Here is a 10,253-nt window from a genome sequence, read left to right as displayed (position 1 = left end):
ACCAAGTGTGGTGTTCAAGTTGGTAAGAACTACTGAGGTCAGGTTTAACTCTTTCAGTTCTCCCTGTTCGTAGTTTCTCTCTTGCCAACATCTTTCTGTTTATGCCTAACACATGCTCTTTATCTGTAACTTCTCTACTAGGAGTATTGCTGGGCCATTACTTCTTTCCCTGTCACAACAATCTGTGGTCAGTCCCACCCCTTGATTTTACTGGATGCCTTGCTCAGGAAAAAGAGAAAGCTATCTCCAGTTGCTGCAGAATTGACAGTCGAGTGTGATTCCCAGGAAGTTAAATGCTAGGTGGGAGCCTCAGATGTTAATCACAACTGAATTAGGAACAGTGCTGTTGGCTCTCAAAAATGCTAGATCAGCTAAGCTGCTGATTCCAGTTTATTTACGCTTGTTCAGTGCATCCCAAGGCCAAGGTGCAAATGCAGTCCGTGTTGAGATGAAATCTGTGTGCCTTGTTTCAGTATCTACTAGATACTAGCTCATGTTAGAAGACCACAGTGTACTTAGGCATCTTTTAAGCATTGACTCATAAACCACCTGTTGGTTTTGGTTTTAGGTATCGTAGCTTCCTGTCATTTGTTATCCCAAGTCTCCTACAAAGATTTATGTATTCTGTTTATTAATATATCAAAATTGTATGCTATGCAGCCACCCATCCCTTTGTTCAGTGGTGCTGAGAAACATTCCATGTTCCCAAATGCTTCATATAAATAAAATGAAACAAATGTGAGATGAGGTGCAGGACAGCTGCTAACCACAGATGAAAGAATAGATGTAAGATAGTTGCATCAGTGGGTGGTGATATAAAGGGTGCTCTCGGATTCCCCAGCAATGAATTAGAACAGGTGGGAGAAACAGCTGTTTCTGAAGATGTTGTTTTATAATTACTTTTATCATCTTGCACAATGCATCACTGAGGCTGATTTGCTTTTGTTAATTACCTAAATCTAGCTATTTCACATTTTTGCACGTTGCGCACCAGCTTTTAGTGCTTCTGAATATTAAGTTCTTGAGATGGCTCTAATATAGCTGCAGAGTACATGAATACATTTTCTGAAAGCACAGGCCACACAATCATCTGAACTTGGAGATTTTTAAGAACAGGTTACACAGATGTCTTACAAAATATTTAAGTGTTGTTTGTGCTGCCTTTGTGTGCAAAGGTAGGCTCCAAAGATGCCTCCTAGACCTGTTAATCTGTGACTCTTAAATCACTGCATCACCTTTGTTAGATGAGAGCTCACAGTGAGTTACTGCCATGAACAGGGGGATAAAAGCCCTTCGTAAGTAGGAACAGATTAGTTTACTTATGGTGACTATTTCTATGGCATTAAATTACACAGGCTGTGTAGTTTCTGTATGAGAGATTCAAGATGAGGATTACAGGTCTAGAATGTATTTCAGCATGTAAACAGGTATGTGTGTCTCTTGTTAATGGGGAGCATTTTAATCATAATGGGTTTGGAAAAGAGAAGTCCTCACTTTTCCACATAACATAAACATACTTTAAAAAAGTTAGACTTGTGGTATTTCCATCTGATAAACCTCAAGAGAAAATAGACACAACTGCATTATAGCTGAGCTTGTACCAGCAGCATTTGGTGAACCCCAGTGGGAAAGCAGACTCAGGAAAGAAAATATTTTGCCTGAGAATATCCTCTTTTAGACAGAAACTGTTTTACAAAAATAAATATGAATGTTAGAGTTGAATTTCACTTATTTTATTCTGTTCTATGATAAAGGCTTTTAGGAAGTCTGGAAAGGGGGTCAGAGCTTCTTAAGGGGAAGTGCCCTTCATTCTCATCTTGTTAGCCAGAGATGATGCATCTGAAGGCTGCTTTATGCAACGGTTGCAAAAAGGAGCCTCCCAAGATAAAGAAGGTTGTGTGCAATATTCATATTCTTTAGACAGTTCAAGATCCCTGGAATAATAAAAGCATGGAGATAATTTAGTGGCTACCACTCCTGTCACTTTCAAATGTTCTTATGATTTCCCAGTAGCTATGGAATAAACAACAAAAATACGGACTGAAATAGTAATTTCAGCACCTGGGGACATTGTAGGGGTTCAGCTACACTTAAGAAAACATCATCATGGCACTGAATGAAGGCTAGTTTAGTTTTTCAGACTGTCAGCTAGTCAGGTGTGCATATAACTGTTATCAGTAGAAAAAACAGTAACAGAAAACAGTCAGTTGCTCACCCCACAACATCCGCAACATTTGCAGTCCCCACAGATTGTTCCAAACAGGCCATTCACCACTTGGATGCCACAGAGCACTGCCTGGATCCCACTCATGATGAGCAGCAAGGAGAAGAGAGTCAGGTTCCAAGGGACAATGTTTTCAGGTGACAGACAAATGTTCCACAGTGTATGGTTAGAAAGGTAATCCCTGTGAAGAAGATTACGTGAGCTCACAGAGAGGGAGTCTGTCACAAGCTGTCGCTGTTGTGATACAGCTGAGTCTGTTAGCTTTAATTAGTGCAAGAAATAATTTCCATTATTGCACTGGTGCCACATATCTAGAACATAATTTTGGTTTAGGTTCTAGGTCAATTGAAGCAATTGACTGCAGAAGACTGCATTAAAGATTCTGATGCAGTGAGGAGTTTACTGTACCCGTCGTTGATCTGTTCTGCTCGCGCCTGCTCTCCTTGCTAATACATTGTACCCTGCTTTCAGTTGGACCTTTACTGGTTTCAGCCCTCAGCAACTGGATTGCTAGGGGTTGCTCATGTTCTTTACACCAGCCCTCTGAAAGTGATACATGACACCAAATACATTTGAGCTGCAGAGTGTGAGGAACAGACAACTTCCAAATTCCATAACCAAGATAAAATAATACATAGATACTAATTATTTGCATGCCATCAAATTTCAATATAAAATGTCACTGCTGTTCATCTAGGTAGAATTTATCCTCATATACTGCTTATCATTCCAGGAGTAACCTAGAAAGCTGTGCATTTCCCTTTATGGGCTCCTTTGAAACTCATTAGTTTTAAAGTACTCAATATTCTTTATATCTGCTCTTGAACCTTACTTAGGATTGCTGTGAGTTGCTGGCTCTTCCAAGAGCTTCTGTCTTGTAGACAAATAGTATAATTACAGATTTGAAAGTTAAATCATACCACAAAATTAAAACTTGTAACTTTTTTTTTTCTGATTGTGTTGTCTTACCCATCTTTGAAAGGATAGGTCCACTCTGTTCCAGTGTTGCATTTAGGGCCTCTGTTTAGGGCTACTGCTGACAAAATAAAGCAGTATCCAGCTCCCACAACTCCAACTGCAGCAAATATTACAGAAGAAAACATCTGATGAAGAGAAAAATCATGTTATTTTTTGTTTTCATTCAAACAATGAAATGTACCCTATTAATGTGAATGTGTATTCCCTGAATTCAGCTCTTAATGGTCCTACACTCTGAACAGCTGAAATATATTAACTCACAATTACATACCACATGTGTAACACATACCTACACTGGTATTTAAAAGCTTTAAAACAATTGGCACCGTTTGTCTGAAGGCAAAAGGGGTGGATGCTGCCACAGTAGATGGCACTCCTGCCCTTCAGATAGTGTTTGTCCAACAGTCCTCATCTTGTTCAAGGTCATGAGTTTCACTGAAGGGGAAGTCTTTCTCAAGACATACAAGCAAGACTGAAGTCTTGGACCACTCAAGACATTAAAGAAAATAATCTACAGTATGGTTTACAAGTTGGCTTTGGTGTCTTGGTCACATTTGTACCAAATAATTACAGTTTTTCTTCCTGAGTCTCCCTTTCATGTTTCATTTTGGTGTACTTTATCTCCTCTCAGGTACTTGTCAGCATTAGTTCTACTAGTGCGATTGGAATGGGTTGGAAAGGACATCTTTATCTTTCTGGCTTTCCATTATGGCATTTTTATATACTGATCTGAAAATAATCTGATACACTGATATCAGATGTGTAATATGATATGCACTGATATGTAAATAAACATACCAATATGTAATAATGCAAAAACTAATGCCCTGCTTGAATTCTGAAGCACTTGTAGCCGTAATAGTTTGTAGGTAGAGGTAGTGCCTTTTATTGGATCAAAGAGATATAGGTAGAGGAAAAAAAGATGACTTTTGTTCAGACCTCATCACGAGACTCTTGCCTCGACTGTTGACATGCATTTTTATGTTGATACAGCTGATGGGGCTAACAAATAATAGCAGCGTTTCTGCTAACATACAAGACCAAATTCAGTTCTCAGTCATGATGTGGTAAGGCCACTGGGACTCCTTCGGTACAGTGTACTTAGTACTAGTGACTGCATTAATAACACCCAGTTTCTCAGCTGCATTCTCACATGAGTTCTCAGTAAGGTTCTGCACCGCAGGACGTGGGTTGCTGTATGGGCAGCGCAGTGGGCAGCGGGCACAGCTTTGCAGGCGCTTACCACTGGTCACCCACAGTATAACTGTGGGTCTGGTTCAGCTGCATCGCAGGGCTGTGAGTGGCCCCCCAGCAGCAAAACATTAGTAATTTTTATAGTCCCTGAGTTATATGTGGTCTTCAAAGCTAAACTAAGATATGTTCACTGCTAGCAAAACATTGATAACACAGTGTGGTGAGGGAAGGCTCCTTGTTAACCTCATAGTTGTGATTCTTTTCCTATTTGCTTTTTCCCTTTTTTTTTTTTTCCAGTTTGAAAGGCTGTTTCTTTGTGAAAATGTGTAATGATCTACTCAAGCCAAACAATTTATTTCAAAAGGATAGACTTTCCTAATAGAAATATATTTATTTTTAATTTAATCTCATTTTTAAACCAAAATGCTTTAAATGTTTACTAGTATCTGAAGATACCCATTTGAAACTTTTCACTTCTCATGTGAAAGGAAGCTATGAATTTGAATTGGAGCCTGGTATACCCGGCTTTAAGTAGAAGGTCAGATTAGGTGACCTCTCTGTGGTCTCTTCCAACCTGAAATTTCCTACGAACCTAATGAGGTACCTGCAGCCCAATGTGTGGGTCTGCAGTGAGTTGGGAATGTCGTGTGCAACTGTCAGAATAATTTTAAAAATGACAGCAAAAAAAGGCTAAAGAGAGAACTGTCATGCTCTGCAAAACTAAGTACAGATCTTTCAGAAATTAGTTTTAATTGTGATAGCAACTGTAAGTATCTTGTGATAGCAAAATACACCAAGTTGTCATACCTGTGACACAGAATCAAAGGCATAATGCAGTTCTTACAGCCTCTATTTCTACCTCCCAGCACTCAGACAAATGGCTGATTTGTGTCCTACACTCAGGTCAGCATCTGTACAGTCTCTCAATGAGTGAGCAGAAGATACATATGTTGGTAATAATTCAGCTTTTACTTCTTTGCAGTGTTTCTTCTCACTTACCGCAAACCTCTTTCCACAGCCCTCATTACCACAGCATCCACAGCAATCATTATTCTTAAGGCCCAAAAATACCAAGGCAGGAAATATCATCTAACAATAACAAAAATACAGTTTGAATTAGGATGACTTCAAGTTACATTTGCTTTGTAATATAAGAGTTCTCTGTTGTTTTTTTTCTTATCGCTAAATTAAGCTACTTAATGCAAAACTGTTGGATGACTTGTAACTTACTTGCTTATCAGAAAAAAAAAATTGCAGTTGTGGAACCTGCATTTGAAGTACTGAAGAAATTCAGCAATGCAAAGTGATGGTGTGGGTGGGAATATTTGAATTTATATACTCACCAATACACCAGACCCCAAGATCCCTCCGAAGTACCAGACCTCATTTGTAATGTGCAGATTGTCATTAGCCACTTTTCCTCCAGGGAAAAACAACAAAATGTTAGCAAGGGTACATAGCACAGCCAGGGGGATAAGAGTGGTTCCCAGGCACTTAGCACAACTTCCCGTGCACATTGCTGTTTTAAATAAATGGTAAATGCAGTTGAAGGCAGAGGAAGGAATCTCTCGGATGTTCTTAGAACTGCTCTGTAAAAAAGAGCTCCTCGGTGTACTTTATAGAATCCAGTTTTTGCCGTGTCTTTAGAGGAGCTGAGCCTGTAGAATGCCCCCTTCAAAGATGTTGCTGCAGTTGACCAGAAATGCAGTGTGCTGGTTATTTATACATTCTTGCAGCCATGATGTCAATTTTCTGAACGTCTGCAAATGAAATTACGTTCAATGCAGCCTCTCATTTTACTATGACAACCAATAACCTCTGTTAATATTTTACTAATATGGATGAGGTGTTTCATTATCTGAGCTCAGGTCATGGGCAGATACGCTTCTTAGTTCTGGATCATAGTTTTTACAACACACAGTGCTTCTTCACAGTACTTCTTTGTAAAGACTGATATGAAAACACGTAACCAATCAGCTGATGTTAAGAACCAGCTGTGTGCAATGGGAAAGTTCTAGTGAATTTTCTTTGGGAAAGTCGAGCTACTAATTTGTTATTCTGAAGCACTCAATTCATGGATTTGTAATAGGTAATGAATTTTCATGGAGGCATTGCTTTGCAGCTGGTATCTCCGGAAGGCTAATCATCAAAAGACGTTTCAGTGCACTTGCTGTTTATATTGTGTCATTTTGTGTTCTCTAAGGATAATGCGTTCCCTCAAAGCCCAGCACTTCATTTGCACTCAGGCAAAATTTTCACTTAAAATTATGCTGCATGTGGCAGGCAGGCTCAGGAGCTCAAGCAGAGCCTCACTGGTTTAGCATCCAACATTTTATTCAAGAAAGCACCTCTTTTAAACCAGACTCTGCAAATCTTTAACAGGAACTGAATACCTTCTCTATCATATTTATACTTGGTATATTGTCCTGTTGAACTTGTATTAGGATAATATTTCCCAGCAATCTTCATTCCTAGCAAATAGTGATAGATGCAGTTCCACTGCTATCCCTTTATGGACATAAGAATTCCATGTATTTTGAGATGGATAACAGTTTCCACTTAAAGGATGAAGCTCAGGAAATTCTCATTCAAATTTGAAATAAGTTTTTAAAGGTGTTTGAGTGTTTGTTTTAATCCATATAGTGGATCTCTGTTGAATATTCAAAGACAGGCAGCCCAGAAATATCTAAAATGTTACTTTTTACAAGTACAAACTCTTACGAAGCTCATGATAATGAATTGTCCAAAGCTGTATTGAACTGCCCAGAGCCATGGCTAAGGGTTAGGTAGCAGTGCTGAATAAGCTGGTTTTCACAGCCGCCATCCTTGCAGAAATGATGCTGAAAGAAATCCAAGTCACTGTTCATCTAGATTAATTCCCTAATCTGGTTCATCACAAGCCACACTAGCAATTGTGCAAATACAGGGAAGCAGGGAGAGCAGGAACAGGGATGCCTTGAGCCACCACTGATGCTCAAGAACCAGAGCGTGGGCGTCTCAGCTTTAGGCTTCTTTGCAGAAACAGGATATATAGCAGTTTTACTAGACCAAGCCTAATGTTTCTAGGCGAGTATCTTTTTAAGGTAACAGTAATAATACTAGAAATCCTACTTAATTATGTATGCAATTCTTGTAGTCATGAGGTGCAATTGGAAGGGTTGTCAGCTTGTGAGAGGGCTCTCCAATACCTTTTTTTCCTGAAGGTGCCAATAGGATTGAACACAGGTACTCTCTCTGACAAATAGTGTATTTTGGGGTTCTAATGTAAAATATGCATCAAATGTAAAGAAAATTAATTACTATTAACTTAGATGTGGCGCTGGGTATAGTCCTGTTATTTTCAGTAGCTAAATTCTGTCTAACTTCAGGCAGAAAGGATAATGGTCTTGTTTTCTTGATAAAAAGATGAAACTATGAAGCCAATTTTCACGTCAGACGTAAGACATGATTTTTGAGCTTCATGTTTGCTTCAGGGAGCCTGCTCTCAACCTAAGGAAATTATCACAGTACTGTGTAATCTTTGCAGGTAAAAAATTAGCTCGCTTATTTACTATGTACTCACTTGGCCTTAAATGGAGCAATTTCTCTAAAGAAATCTTACTTTTTCCAAAGTGTTCTTCTCTAGATACCAGGAATTAACTGGGCAAATGTTAAAGGCTGTCAGGTTCTTTGATGCGTTAGCTGGTAATCACATCTTTCTGATGTGTCTATTATCACTTTGATTGAAATAAGTATTTACATAGATCAAGCGAAGTAAGAAATACTAATAGTTTTTATTATTGAGAATTTATGGAACTCCCAGATACCAGTCACTAAAACAGTTTTTAATGGCTTGGGGAGTAAAAATGGTGCTTCAATTACAGAAAGACTACTTAGGAAAAATAACACTGATTCAGATGCCTGTGCAATATATGCCAACTTCTCTATTAAGGATTCTCTCTGGAGTATGTGTCTCAGAACAAGGCTGAAAGAAAATACTGTGTTGTCAGAAACAAAAAGTAAATCTGGGCTGAGGTGACTGAGGTTAAATTATATAAAAGCAATAGAACAATTTTATTTTATTTTTCTTTTTTGTGATGATACTGAATTTTTAAAATGAGCCCCAGATGATCATAAAAAGGAGAGGGGATGATAACTATATTTAGCTTCTCTTCCTGTTTCATACTCCATAGAAGACTCTGCTTCCATATGCTGGAAAGCCTGCTGAAAAGATACAGGTAGTCAGTAAATACCCTGTCTTCTTTGGCCTTACTTTCTTAAGAAAATCTTGGTGATGCTCGTAAGCCATTCTTAGAAAGTACCATACTCTGCATGACTTGTGAGCCTCAAGGTTAGTGAGACTGCAACAGCATCACACAGGGTCACTGTTACTGATTCTGTTCTCTGATAACTCTAAAAACCATTATGATGAAGTGAAAGTATGTGCATTGCTCAGAAGATGCAGAAACTGGGGGGTGAGGTAGGAAAAAAAAAGACGTATCTAAATTAGACATGAGCATTTGAAGGTTACCCCTTTTTACTTGGTTTGGGATTTTAATTCTTAAATTACAGAACACCAAAGCAGAAATCTAAGACATTGAAAAAGCCTGGGAGGTGGAATAATATTTGTAAAAATAAGTGAAGCACCAGGACTTCCACTGCAGTAAGTCCTAGAATCACTAGAACTGCAGAATTCTGAAATCAGCTCTTTGTCCTTTTAAAATGGGGTGGGAGGAAGCCGCAAAACAGACGCAGATGGACAGAACAGTAATGGGATCAGATCCATCTCTTTTCCACCCAGGCTATCTATAACTACACCACTGATTTAAGTAGAAATAGGTCAGATTCGCATAGGGATGTATTTCACATTAGGATACATCAAATCTATGTTTCAGTCCTATTCAGTTTAGATGCCACATTTATAAAAACAACAAATCAGACTCTCCAGAACTGCTCTTAGGAAATTTTTCTTTCATAGAAGTAGGAATTTATTTACTCTTGTAGTCAGCATGTCCTCTTCTGTGATCTGCCTGCTTCATACTGACTTAGTACAGTTGCATTGCACTTTTATGAATCACATACAACGAGAGGTGAACATTTTATTGGTTGTTCAGCTACACGTGTATGACATGCCCATGTCATTCATTCACCTACACCACATGGAGTTTTCCAAATGAACTTTCTGAAAGATTCTGTGCCTAAGAGTGGTGTTAGCAGGTGTGTAAAATTTGCAGCTAAGCTCAGTTCAGGGGCAGTACCTCTTATTAGGCATTCTGCCTTTAACAAGAACCTGAATCAAAGGTATTGTGGCAACCTTCTGTTGGATGCATACATATTAGAAAATAAAGGCAGTTGGGTTTGGTTGCAGGGTTTTTTTTATTATTAACTAGTTGATAAGTTAATTCCATTGCAATTATATATTCACAGTCCAAATTCTTCTTTCACGTCATGAGATGCTTGCGTAATTGAAACAGTAGTTAAACCAGTGGATCTAAAGATGAGACATCGTAGACTGATAAAGATGCATGTCCGCAAATCTGGAAGAGTTTTCGGATTGCAGAATAATGAGAAACACCAGTCTATTGACTTTAGGTTGTATAAACATAGATGGAATAAATTAGCCTGATTAACATATTTGGGGTTTAAAGGTTTATTTTATATATGTTCTGTGATTTCTGGGAACTCTGCTATATGGTGCAAGGCTGTTTGCAGGAAAGAATGAATTAGAAATGCTCTTAATTTTTAATAGCCCTCTTCACTGAAACGTTAAATCACATGATGAAGAATAACCAAAACCTGAATGTATCTTCCATGGATTGTATTTTGAAATTGTGGCATGGCATATGCCACATTTTAGGATAACACACTGCCAAAATGA

At 38.5% G+C, this 10,253-nt stretch overlaps 1 protein-coding gene across 1 annotated transcript; it reads right to left on the bottom strand.

Moving 5' to 3' along the window:
- Positions 1 to 1,717: 1,717 nt before the first annotated feature.
- On the bottom strand, positions 1,718 to 6,178 carry TM4SF4 (transmembrane 4 L six family member 4). Its single transcript, XM_062603012.1, has 4 exons — positions 5,740 to 6,178; positions 5,396 to 5,485; positions 3,194 to 3,327; positions 1,718 to 2,405 (listed from the first exon to the last, which is right to left on the bottom strand). The coding sequence occupies exons 1-4, from the start codon at positions 5,911 to 5,913 to the stop codon at positions 2,204 to 2,206; spliced, it is 600 nt and encodes a 199-aa protein (XP_062458996.1). The 5' UTR covers positions 5,914 to 6,178; the 3' UTR covers positions 1,718 to 2,203.
- Between the last annotated feature and the right edge of the window lie 4,075 nt (positions 6,179 to 10,253).

This window comes from Pezoporus occidentalis, unplaced genomic scaffold (genome assembly GCF_034315485.1).
Source record: "Pezoporus occidentalis ecotype Australia unplaced genomic scaffold, CSIRO_AGI_Poc_V1 ctg8, whole genome shotgun sequence".
In the NCBI taxonomy this organism is placed as follows: Eukaryota; Metazoa; Chordata; class Aves; order Psittaciformes; family Psittacidae; genus Pezoporus; species Pezoporus occidentalis.
Note: the sequence above shows the minus strand (reverse complement) of the source record. Positions and strands in the feature narration are given on the sequence as shown.

Bases quoted from the DNA above. Each gene is read 5' to 3' on its own strand.
- TM4SF4 (XM_062603012.1), bottom strand. From the start codon at position 5,913: ATGTGCACGGGAAGTTGTGCTAAGTGCCTGGGAACCACTCTTATCCCC. The intron at 5,486-5,739 runs GTGAGTATATAA...TGTTATTGTTAG, and splicing joins TCTTGGGGTCTGGTGTATTG to ATGATATTTCCTGCCTTGGT. The intron at 3,328-5,395 runs GTAAGTGAGAAG...TCTCTTCATCAG, and splicing joins GCTGTGGAAAGAGGTTTGCG to ATGTTTTCTTCTGTAATATT.